Source organism: Aplysia californica, unplaced genomic scaffold, assembly GCF_000002075.1.
Source record: "Aplysia californica isolate F4 #8 unplaced genomic scaffold, AplCal3.0 scaffold00011, whole genome shotgun sequence".
Lineage (NCBI taxonomy): Eukaryota > Metazoa > Mollusca > Gastropoda > Aplysiida > Aplysiidae > Aplysia > Aplysia californica.
In genome coordinates this window covers 1,955,641-1,969,401 of record NW_004797281.1, presented here as the reverse complement: position 1 = coordinate 1,969,401, position 13,761 = coordinate 1,955,641, and the positions used below count along the sequence as shown (strand labels likewise).

Below are 13,761 nucleotides of genomic sequence, written 5' to 3'. Positions count from 1 at the left end.
ATTTGGTCAGTAAATAAGAAAGCCTTAGGGATTTGAAATTCATTGTTTATTTCAAGATTGCGGCCGTTTCCATAGCAACCACTGTAGCTATGCCAAAATAAAATTGCGTATCAAGAGATTTTACTATGCCTAACTTGTATGTGTACTTAAATTTGATCTCGGGCGTCAAACATAGAAAATGGAACTCAAGGGTGGCTCCTCCTGTTAAATGATTGTAAATATATATTGAGCCCTCTTCAATACAATCTGGGCCATTTAGGAGGTAGGCTGCTTTAACAATGTCAAGGTCATGCTAGGATTTGTTGATTGCTTCATCACAACTGAATAAAGATGGAGGTACACTTGAAATTGTGCAATAATAACAATAATAATAATAAATAGCATTTGTATAGCGCATATCCCCGCTCAACAGCAGGCTCTATGCGCTTTACACTGCAAGCGCCCCGTCTATATTTGAAGAGAAAAGTGGTTGTTCTTTGGTGGATTATCTTGGACAGGAAGAGAAGTCATAGACTTGACTAGCTACGGTAGATTGAGCTACTGTTGAGCAAGGAAATGCACCCTCAAACCATATAATAATAATATAGGCAAAAAACCCAACCAAAAACAACCTAGAAAAGAATTAGAAAGGAAGAAGACAGGCCAAAAACAAAAGCAAGGGGGAAGTGTGAAGTGGCTGTTTGTTCAGGCAATTATATTGGATAGGTGGTCATTAGAGCAGGTTCGACTGTATGTAGTATAGGCCTATGGAGTAAAATAATTTTTTTCTTATGAGAATCAAGCTCACATCTTTGGTATGGAAGGCAAAGAACCTGGTGATCACACCACAGACAGTGGTGAATCCGAGTTGTCCTCGCTCAACAGTAGCTCACATGGATGTTAAATGTCATCATCATCGGTTCTAGATGGACGAACTATTATTATTATTATTATTATTATTATTATTATTACTTTTATCATAATAATAATAATAATAATAATAATTATTATTATCATTTATTATTAGTTCAAATGAAGATAATTTTTGAATGGTGTATAGAAAAAGAAAAAGATATCACGTAACACACACCAACGTACAAATAGAAAATAACGCAAAGTAATATGCACTTTTTTATTTTTGTAATGTCTTACAGATCAATAACAATGATGATGGAAGTGAAATCAAAACAGTGTCATCCGGTTATGTAATGGTTCAACATTAGCTCCTGACTGTCAGCATTACATGTATAGATCAGAATGATAAACGAGGATAGGATTTAGTCATGTTATTAACGATTTGTGATATGATGGAACCTTGAGTGAAATACGGATTCAAAATACTGTTGCGACAAACTTATTAGAGCATCATAAAGGGCAGAAAATTCAAATTTGGAAGATACAGAAAATGGCATAAGCTGCTCTATATTTTGTCAACATGGTGAGGCATGCTACTCATACAAAGCAACGAAAGAAAAACATACAGAAGCATCAAGAGTTTGAAGAAAGGAAGAAGAAAAGTTTAGTTTGAGTAAAGACAAGCACAATTGTGACGTGATGACAGAAATGACAGAGGGAGAGCAAAGCAGGAATTTTAAGGTGTACTAGTGGGCACCTTCAAACCATGTACGCAAAAAAAAATCAACAACCCCAGAAAAGAATTAGAAAGGAAGAGGACAGGCAAAAAAAATATTCCCTTATCCTTCACAAAAACTAAAAACAATGTATTTATCATAAGTTTGTTTCTTTCCCAGCCTGTAAAATATTCAGCAAATTCGAAATAATGAATGATCTTTCAAAATATTATAAAAGAGAAAGGAATAATGAGTGTTAGAATTGTTACGTATCTTCAAGATAATTCTCTGATGGAAGCAAATGACTTGGTTTGATTATGAGGCAAGAACACATTAATTTTCTTATCAATTGCATAAACCTCAAGCACAAATCATTAGGTGGGTGTGTGCATCACTGAATCTTTCAGCTATCAGGATAAATAATGCACATTTGTACTCATAAATTACGTAAAATATATACATACACGCATAATGTATACAAACTGTATTCACATACAGGGCGCTACATGGGAACCAGCAGTGTTCTGTTCCTGAAATCATATCATAGCTAGTTGTGTGATATCTTGTATGGCACAAAGTGTTGCAAACAAGATATCTTGGCAAACTTTATTCTTGCAAACAGTTCAAGTATGTGTGCACATGCAACATTTCTAATACAGCTCGAAATTAACCAGAGAGACAAATAAAACTTGCCACTTAAAAAATCTTCTCTTTCAACAAAGCCAACATCTCTTACTAACTATCACACTCCCACAACTAACCTTTACTGGTCAGTAAGACCCCCCAAAAAAGTTCCTTTATCCTTTATACCTAGTTTGAATTCTATCTAGTATCTTGACTGATATTCATAATAAGGATTTCCAGCATTGTCTCAGCAGTTCAGAATGTTACAAATTTTATTTGAATCATCAAAATGTCTGTGCGAAGAAACAGACGAAACTGCGGAACACATCCCCCAGCTGTGCAGGACACATGCAGAGCCCTGAGACAGGAAAGGTGGCTAACCCCATTTACACTACAGGAGAAGATAAACATGTCGATAAAGGAGCAACTGAGCTGGACAGCCCAGTATATGGATAGATACCAAACTTCCAGTGTGATGCAATTAAGAAGAAGAAGAAAAGAAGACGTATTTGAAATAGACACTCACTTTACTAACAAGGACATACTGATTGCCTTTTAATTGTCTTTCCATCTGAAATAGACGTGCTTAATTATGTAAAGCCAAGCCAGATAGCAGGTATGGCATTCTTCAATTTAAGGATTTAAAACATGGGTCATACACAAAAGATAAGTGAATGTGAAGCTTTATAAGTATGCCTTGATTTTCTCTTCCAATAAATTAAAAATTATTGAAATAATCTATTTAAAGTTGGACCCATGATGTTTTAGTGCATTTTTTCCATCGTGGGGGACAAATTCTACGATAAAATGATTACAGTTATGGTATCAGCGACAAAATTAGTGAAATGGGGAAGACTGAGTGAGTTTACCACTTATTCTTCATGAAGGAACTTGATAGACAGAAAGATATCTTGGCAAACTTTATTCTTGCATGTCAGTGTGGGATAGTCTCATGACCAATGCAATATCACACACACAGTTAGAGAACAGCAAGATAAGATCCTACTTCTTTGTTTATCTATTCACATAAATGCTTGTTATTTTGTTTCGGTAAATTATGTTATATCTTGAAGGATATCATTGGAAATCAGATGAGCAAGTAAAATAGTCTGTGAGAACTCTGCAGTTTTGTTCTTGCACACACAAACAAACTTTCTATTCAACTGTAGTTCTTCATATGTTTTTGAGAGGTAATGACTTTCTGTTATCGTGTTTATAAGTTGCAGTTTGTTTTTGTTTTGTGCAGCATTTCCCTGTAGAAATAGCGGTTTCAAAAGTAGATACATTAATATCTGAGTCCTGTCACTCTGTGAAATTTCTAGTGTGCTGAGTATACAACTGATACCAAATTAAATCCAGTTGAATCTGATCTAATGTCAACCTGTCCAAAACAATCACCCACACAAATGACAACTTCCCATTTCCCCCTTGTGCTTTTTGTATTTTTATGAATAATTATGACACAGTTCAAGACGACCAACTGTCAAAGAAAACCACTCTAATTCTCCTCGACAATGGGTGGCCGTACTGGACAATTTTGACTGTACTGCAATGAGTCAGACCAGTTGACCAATTGACAACAAATTTAACGTGCAGCTTTGAGCAATACGACATATCCTCAGTGAAGCATTCTCTCTGTTATTGTGTGGTTTGTGTTTCCCATCCCTTCAAAATTCTTCACATGAAAGCTGACAAAACAAGCTTAGTACTTTTATCTTTATAGCAGCTGTGAGCATGGAATTTGATTTCAGGTAAGGCGAGAACTCTGGCTTTGGGTAAGCAGCTTCAAACAATTACATTCAACGTTGAGGAAGGAGGAGGCAGTAGTGAGCTACAATGTGCTTGAAATCAAATGAAGATGCAGAAATGATTGAACTTGACAACGAGTACTGAGATTGCACTGTGAACATTTTGTTCAAAAGATTACTGGGTTAATGAAAGAAAAATAAAATCCATTCTCATCATTAATACTCCATTATCACATCTTATGTAATTCCTGCACTTGTAATTTGCAGATTGCAAAGGGATCACAACTTCTCTTTTTAATCACAGTTGATATGCCGCATACTGTCAGAACTCTCTCTCTCTCTCTCTCTCTGTCTTTCTCTATGTCTCTCTCTGTGTCTCTCTCTGTGTCTCTGTCTGTCTCTCTGTCTCTCTCTCTCTCTCTCTCTCTCTCTCTCTCTCTCTCTCTCTCTCTCTCTCACCCCATTCACTATGATATTTATGTAGTCACTAAAATATATTACATGTATTTGTGTAACGGGAAAAAAACTACCATTTTGCCATGTTGAATTTTCTTTGGTGAAAGCCAAATTGTTTGTTAGATCTTTCATAGGTCCCGGTTGAATTTTAAGCCTTTGGTAATGCATTTAATTTTTTATATTCAAGCTGTTGTAAAAACCCAAAAGGTAGGCTAAATCTTTCAGCATACAATGAAGCTTGCTGAGAGCTTATCACAAATATATACAATGCCCATACCAAAAAAAGTACCAAAGATATTTGCACGGCTAATTTTACCAGTTGCCACAGAGCCAGTGGCTAGTACTGATCCACATGTTAACTGTGGATAGGTTCGTACACAAACTTTTGAGACATGCTGACATTTGGGGTTTAAATCCCATTGTGAGGTTCCAGCTTTATTTTCCTTCTTTGAATATATTTTCCTTTCACCCCCGAAATCTCAAGTGGGACCACAAGCTTGGTCATCAGAACATTCTTTTTCATTTTGAGTGCGACGCTGAATTCACCAATGACAAAAACAAACATCACATCATTATAAATAGTAAAAACTTGAAAGCATCATTGAACCATTGTGAAAGCAAATTGTGTCTAGGCAAGGATTATTGCACATACATCAGTAACACATTGTTTTCTCCTTCTTAGGATTAACAAAATGTGGGAATTTATGATATGTGGGCAATATGGGATCACAAATATAGCCAGCCTATAACTCAAGATTAGTCCTCAAAATCAGACAAATGTGGCACACTGTCACGTTCAGAGCATCCAAATGAGACCTATCCATAAGTTTCCATCCACTCGCTTATAATAAAGCAATAGTAGGTGTTAAACAACCTTAAAACACTACATACTCTTTGTAAACATTTGCTGTGTGAGTGCCATGTATATTTGCAAAACATTCCTTTACATATAAAAAAAAAAAGATCACAAAAGGATTTTAAATCATTTCCTTTGTTAGCTAGGGAAAAGTGACTGGTCCTGAACAATGCTGTGGAAGAATGTAGGCCTACTATAGTCTGTCTACAGGAAAAAATGTGGAGATCAACTAAAGACTACAAGGAAAAGGTAAAATTGAAAAATCAGTACAGTATTGAAGCTTTCTTTTTGGGAAGAACTTTGATTTAATTTATTCTGATTTGATGAGTATGAAGGTTCTGAAGAGTAACACTTTTCAATTGTTCTGAGATAAAACATTCTATAAAATGGACAACTCACAAGCCAACTAAAAACAATAAGATCTAAAAAAAATTATTCAGAGGCTTATTTCCGAGTGAATTTGTTTTACATAAGCATAAGTTTTTAAATATCTGTAAGCTTTTCTATTAGTCTTTTTTAGTGGACTGCTTAGTTGTAACTAGAAAAAACAACAACATAAGGCTAAATGGCAAGTAAAAAAGAGACACATAAAAAGAAACTAGTCTTTAGATCAATTATCATGATATATTCACTGTTTTGAAGGGAAAAAAAACAACAACCCAGGAACAAGGACAAAATGAAAACCCCCCAGTGATATTCACAAGTTAAATGCTTAATTAATACACATAATATTGGCCAGTTTGTTGGCCAACTCAACCAGAACAATAATGAAATGTATTATTAAAAAATACCTTGAGATAATATGATGTCTTAGTTGTTACTTTTAATGTTTATTCAGTTTCTTTCTCTTCACAATGACAAAATTGTTGAAGGATGAGATCCAATTTGACATGGGCAAAATTGTTAATAATCAGAAATGTTTCCACATCTAGTATAAGCGAGAAAAATTTTAATGAATATCTATCCAAATACTGATAGCATACATGTTTTTAAATCTTTTGAAATCTTCAAGAGGTCTATAATCATTTAAACTGATTTAGCATATCACTATTTTAAGCTGTATATGTTACACATTGACATATAACTTCAACTTTCCCATTTTTCCGGCCAGAGGTCAATAAATGCATTAGCCACACACTATAAACAATGTATCAAAATATTCTGTATATCATGAAACAAAAAATGTGACAGAAAAAAAAATGATGAGGCATCCACTGGTATCTTGATGTCTTGATGGAAAAGCCTTAACACAGCTGAATGATGCATTATATGGACCCCCAAACAAAAGGAATCTTTATCCAGCCTAGAGACGATGACCGGATAATATGTTTTAGTAAAGTTGACATTCTCTTCATATGTCGGTATACACACTAACAGATTCACTGCCTGAGAGGACTAGCACGGAGACCCATATAAGGTGCTCTAGGCATGACATGTGCATTGGGCACCACCTGAAGGGAAGGTGGGAGAATGTTAGGGGGTGGGGTCACAAGCGAACCAAGAGTTCTGACTCACCCCTTCAACAACCAAACGGATGCATGTTCAAGCACAGTGATTCTAATGTGGGGACGAATAATTTTATTGCTTGCCATGGGTAGTATTTTTTGTAGGTACACCTGAGGACATGCCATCTCGCAACTCAGTTCTAAACATTTTGACAATCCTGTGTGAATCTTGCTCAGTATCAACTGTTTACTATTTTGAGTCCCCCCAGGCCTGCACTAACATACTCTTTTGTCGGTGTCGGTCTGGCCCACCCAATGCTCAATACAGTAGTGCTGGTGAGAACACTCTTCGACATCTCACGGGTTAAAACTTGGCCGTGCAAGAACTCCAGTCAAAAGCAGCGAATCAGTTCAGCAAAATTTCAGTGCCCAACGACACTCAAACAACACAAAAAGATGATCAGATTTATTGCATGTAACAGAACAAAGCTCATTTTCAGCTGAAGTTCAACACAGGCGGCATTAAAACAAGGATATAATCTATAGACATTGATAGAATCCGAAGCAGTCTATATCACACATTTATACATAGCTTAAATGACTGAAAGCATTAACACATTTCTAACACAGGAATATTACTCTTATGGCACATTTTTATAGGAGCAAGCAGTTCTCAGTGACAACTGAATGAAAACTGCGTGACATATCCATATTGACTGATAAACATAAACGGTCATCAGAAAGTATGCTGTTATGTTTCATTTCACATGTCCCCACATATCACAACAAGGTGTTTCTTGCAGTGCCTGGCAATTGTTTATTTCACCCTTTTTGAAAATTTCGAGATGTTTGGAAAGCGCTGAAATTCATTTTTGTGCATGAAAAAAAATGTAACACCCTCCCCCCTTAACAAAAATTGCTCCGATTAACTCTCCTCTTGACAAGAAAGTTTCTTTTTCTTATTCTCTAAGGTAAATCATATAATTTAACAGACGTTTCATTTTGCAGCTCATATTCCATTTCAATTTCATTCAGTGACCTTTGTTGTATGATGTGTGGTATACCAGATGTGCATAAGAGCAACATTACAACTAACTAAATATTTGTAGGAATAAACTCCATAGAGAACTGTAAGCATATTACTTAACGTTGAAGCAAAACAGAAGACAGCTCAACAATGAATTGCAAACTATTAGGGTTGAAATTATTTCTACTGCTAACTAGGTAACCGTACCTGGCATAATTTACATTATCTATAGAACAAACTGGTCTTTCATCGAACACCAGCAGAATTTGGCATTAAACAATACAAGAAAAGATACAGTGGAACACGTCATTATCTTTGTGTATTTACCAAAAGTGATGGTAACTGTGCACCATGTGGAAAGACATTATGTGGGTTGAAATATTTTATTATACCACAGACAGGATAGTTTCTGGTGGGGGCAAACAGTCTTATCCTACTTGAGAGCAAGAGCCAACGAGCATCAAGAATGATACAAGAACGTGTAATCAAATCTATGGTTCTAAGAAAAAATAAAAGTAGGATAAGCCGAGCTGATTTTCCTTGACTTATTCCGTACCAAACACAGATCTATCTGTTTGCTGATAAGCCATCATTCTGACAAGCAGCAATGTAAAAGTATTCTAATATTACTTATCTATTCTTGAGTTAAATCTTCCTTCCTTGCATGAAATTATTTCCTTAAAAATCTAATTTCTTTTAATGGCAGATTTGAAAACTTACTTTCCAGGACCTTTTGAAGGTTCACATTATACGATATGATCCTCAGAGATCCTTTCACTTTGAAAGTGAGGTACTTTATGAAAATAAAGACCTACAAAACTTAATGAAGACACAAGCCCACATCTTAGGTCGGTGGTAGAGAAACAGTCGTCTAGCGTGAGTTGGTCAGCATATTATTTTAAAAAACCCCAAAAAACCCCACGCTGTACAACTCAGTACAGCAGCTGTGGAGTCTTTGAAATTCTACTTAGTGCCCAGCAAAAGAGTTCATGTCTGCTTCTGGACAAAAATTGTCAGAAGTGATAGAAGAAACCCTCAAGAGGAGATCAGCTAAAATAATAATGTCTATAGGCCTACTTTTACGTGTACTGGTACTTCATAGCTCTCCTTCTTGAGGCTGGACAAAAACCTAACCTGTAGGAGCAAGTTACAAATCTAAACACCTTGTTTGGCTGAGAAATTAGCTGCACTTTGTACATTGATTATGGAACAGAAGAGATCAGGATGAAAGTATAAAGCCCAGCACGTACTGAGTAGTTAAAAATAGAACAGATCGACAGCAGAAATTAACAGGTAAATGAATCAATGAAATGAACAAGAATTGAACCTTATATAATCACCTTCAAGAGCATGGGAAAATAAGAACAATTTTGCGAGTGCAAAATAAAGGTATCAGAGCTTTATCCAAAAACAGTCAGCCTGCAACTTTCTACTCTTTGAAACATCTTCCATTCCTGATGACAACTTTAAAACTGACACAACGTAACACTTGACACAACCCTGTCAGACTGAGGAGAGTGCCACGTACAAACAAATGGAAACACAAAAGGAACAGATGAAATAAAAAATGCAATTATTTTGATGAAGTTGATAGAGATATCTCATTATGCAAACTTAGTTTTCTTGGAATCTAACCCCTGCAAAGTTTCTGTAAAAAGGACCTGGCTAAATGAGATTCTCAAAGAGGTATGTTGAAGATAGTTTATTTGAAATTTCCTAAACAGTGAATAAAAAAAGTAAGCCAGCAGTATATGCATCAGGAAGGTAATATGATAGTCTAGCAAGAACAAATTAGATGAAAGAAACAAAAAAGAAGGAACAAAAATGTCGGAAGAAAGGAATATAATATACAATGCCTTGTGATCTAACAAAACATGATCATAAATAAAACAAAAGTGAGAAAAAGTATAAATAGTGGATAGACTTTTAATGAATGTCGCAATCTCTCCTACATTGACAACTATAAAAAAATAATCTTCCTTGATCGCAAGCAGGACTCAAAAAATGAAATGGAATCCAAATCCAAATACTACTTTACAAGTTTTAGAGTTCAAGATGAGGCGAACATTTCCAGCACAGAATAACACAATCAATCCTGTCTGACTAAACTGTGCTTAAATTTGGACGTGCCACTAAAGCCAAAAACTCCTACTTTCAAAATTAACATTCTTATATTAATAATAAATAATGATCATTATTACTAACTAGCCTTCTTAATATTAGCAACATAACAAAACACAGACATTTAAAACATTCTCTTTGGCAGCACTGAATATCAATGTAAAGAAAAAAAAAAGATTAAAAAAAAATTACAATTATTTCTCTCTTGATTGTTATCCTTAGATGAAGGAAAAAGCATGATAAATGAGAAAAAGTCATTGATCCGTTATCATTCCCAACTCAAATTATTCGTACAATCCACACATTTGTATGATGAAACGATAGAAACAAAGCAAAAGACACAAAAGAAATACGTCCTGGTTAGGAGGGGAATTTGAGCAAACTACTGGAAATGAAAGATTCCATTGTTTTAATCAAAACACTCAATGTTTGTATGTACATCCATGACAGGCACAGTTCTTTCCAGAGCCAACAAAACAGCTAGTGATTACAATGGGACATGCTGCTCCCCAATGTTTGCAACATGAAACATGGTTAGGTACATTAAGAATGAAGCAGTTTTATGCACACAACAGCCATTTATAATGCTCACATAGTTCTCTCCACAGAGGAGAAAGACACACAGTATTTGCATTTGATGTATCACAGACTAGATAGAACTCAAAGTCTGCAGTCTGCAACTTCAAGTACTCCATGTACCGGCCTGAGCACATCAAAGATACAACAAAAAAAATGTGTGGGTCCTCCACCATTATGCTCAGACCTTTGCAAAGTGGGGTGGACTCCCGTATCATTTGACCAGCTCTCAAGTAGATCTGGTATAAACTGGCTGCATTGCACAGGACATCTATCCATTCTCTCAAAGAGAAAGAGAGAGACGTCAGAAAAATTTTGTTGCTATCAGCCTCTACCTAGCGTGCCTTGAAATGACAAGGCACAACAGAGAAAGTGTTTCGCCACCACTCTGGTGCAGCAGAACTGGAAAACAAAATCTATATTATGTTCTACATTTTTTTTCCTTAAGGAGCAATTTCTTTTCTAATGTCATTTTGAGGCAGAGAAGCTCTTTTAAAGCATGGAATGACACAGGACTGGATGAAGATGAAGAAGTTGACACATTTCAACATTCATCTACAATCAAACATTAATTTTCTTTTTAAAATTTGAAATACAAATACTGAGCCAGTATCTCAAAAGCATGCAGAGGTATGATGAGCAAAGTGGCCATCCTTCTTTTCAAGAGAAATACATAATCTCACTGCCACTAACACACTTAACTTTTTATAATACGAATGAGACAGAATGCACACCATCAAAAACATTATGTTTTCTTTTTGAACGGTTCTTTTACAAAACGCACAATATGCCAAACCTGGGCATTTCTGGATGACCCTGTCCAGTCCATGATCTTATGATAAGAGTTGACGTGAAGAACTGTTTTTTTCTTCTCAAAATGTAGCCTACTGTGTCCCTCGACATTTAGTAGGATAAAATTATATCTTGTTCATACTTTTGTTTTCAGAGAATTTTCTCCCTTTTTCTCAGTTTTGTAGAAAATGGTTACATTCTGTTTTACCATGGAGCCCTTAATCTCTGCCTTAAAATGTTTTCTTGATGAAACGAACATGAATGTGCAGTCACTCTCATTTCAAGAACATCATCAATGATGTTAAGGAGAAAAACTCTGGATCATCTTTCCTCTCACTTAGAGCAAGCTTCAGGCAATGCACACAGCAGTCCTTATCTTTACAATTATTATTGGTTAATCTATGGGAAAGCATTGACGATATGTTTCAAAAGGCCACACAGCACATTCAGTTTCAACCCCACACAACATGATCCATTCCATTTTCGCAATTATACAGGTACACAGCTCATTTTCCTTCTTTCTAAATTCACAAAACCATGCATAAATAAATACATTAACAATTTCAATGTTGTCTAGGAATGAGGCCTGTGTCAAGGCTTGCCTATATCCACCATAAAATGTGTGAAGAGCTTCTCCTTGTGTGTAAACAACACCTTGTACATGACATTGTTCAGTCCCTCCAGCTTACTGCGCCGGGCGGCTGATCGCAACAGCTTCATTCTGGAAAGAAAGAGGTGGGGGAGAAAAAAAGAAAACAGCTTTAGTATAAGGTATAAAATTAACACATTCCAAGATTCAGGTACAGCAATTAATAATTATGCATTCTCTTTTCTCTTTAGCTTGCATCTGATTTAACGCAATCATTTATTTATCTTGTCTATTATATTTCATCTTAAACTCTTTAGGGCTGAGTGTAATTCACTATTCAGGCCTTCAATTTCTTTAATGACAGTTTATTAACTTATCAGTCTGTCTGCTCGGTTTACTCAGACAAGCATACTTCCATGTGTTCAAGCCATCACCAAATTTAAAACAAATTCCCACTTTTTTGCCAAGAGTTGCTTGATATTGACAAAGTGATTTTGAAGGTAAAACTGACAGACAGAAAGAACAAAGAAGAATAAACCCTAGAACACACCAGCTAATCTAAACTCTAATCCACAACTGGATTGTTAAACAATAACAACAGCAATATCAAAAGCAACAACAACAACAACAACAACAACAACAACAACAAGGACAAGGACGGCAACAACAACGAACAAAAACAACAACAAAAACAACAACAACAACAACAACAACAACAACAACAACAATGTGCAACATTTAAGAACATAATTTCTCCTGCCAGCAGACACCCCCCCCCCACACACACTACCAAACATGCTACCCTACCTGACAGTCATTTCTGAAATCTTCCGCTGGTCGTGCTTGACCATCTTGTAGCGGGCAATGTTGCTGGGCGGCCGGTATATCCGGAGCCCCCTGTGCAGGATCCGTGTGGTCATGTCGTCGTCCTCCGCGCCCCAGCCCCAGTACATGTTAGAGTAGCCGTTCACCAGCTGGAAGTGACTGTTGCGGAAGGACAAGACTCCTCCGACAAGGCCCTGGTAAGGAAGTCTGTACAAAATATTAAAAAAAAATAAAAAATTAGTTTATAAAATTGGGCCAATGCTAAGAAAAAAAAAAGATGAAACAGTTTAACATACATGCAGCAAAATCGGCGAGATGACGATATCGTTTCGTTATGCATGAATTTTTCTGTTACGTGTTTTATATATTTGATATACAAAGAATTTACGACATGTATAAACGAAAATTCTGACCCTGAAAATTTGTTCACTATCAGTGTGCTCACTATGTTCTTGTTTTGCTATGTGCATATTCGTTACAAGCGTGTTTCACTATGTGTGTGTTAGACGGTTCTTAGTCTGATGTTGTTTGTGTAAGCAAAATACAATTGTAATTATAGTCTGACTTTGTTATGGTCTTACGTGAGGTAACATGCCATCGATGTAAAGCACTCAGAGTGTATAAATAAAGTTTCCTTATCATTACTTGGTCCAGTTGAAGATGGGCATTTCATTAAATAATCTTATCTATCGTCTTTATCTCCCCTCCTTCTTTTTTGTTTGTTACTCTCTTGTAACACCTCTAATCTTCGGCACTTATATGACCTCATTGTGTTGCAAGTGCCGTAAAACACTTACTAAAACAAAGCAATTAATAATCTTACCTGTTTTTAAGAAGGGTGGAACAATAAAATTTCAATAACAGCTTCTACTTACACATAAGAAAATTTATCGATGGCGATGGACATGTGCTTGGGCTGCTCCGTGCAGGAGTACATGTTCCGGTCATCCTCCGGCACCAGGTCCACGTCGTGGAATGTGACGCACTGGAAGTCGAAGAGCTTGACCGCCTCCCGGAATGCTGCATTCATGATGCGGCCTTTGTTGAAGGTGTCGTTGCCGAACTGGGGAGAGATGACAGTGACACGGTGCGTGAATGAGTGTTGTTGAGGTGAATAGTTAAATACGTAACTGGGGGGAGGGAGAGGGAGGG

At 36.2% G+C, this 13,761-nt stretch overlaps 1 protein-coding gene across 1 annotated transcript in view; it reads right to left on the bottom strand.

The window, feature by feature from the left end:
* Nucleotides 1-9,287: 9,287 nt before the first annotated feature.
* Nucleotides 9,288-13,761, bottom strand: part of LOC101859900 — a gene marked incomplete in the record, with an annotated part of 238,499 nt that continues 234,025 nt past the window's right edge. The window contains 3 exon segments of the mRNA XM_035970319.1: nucleotides 9,288-11,916; nucleotides 12,592-12,816; nucleotides 13,485-13,672. Of these exon segments, the coding sequence (XP_035826212.1) occupies nucleotides 11,787-11,916; nucleotides 12,592-12,816; nucleotides 13,485-13,672 (543 nt within the window).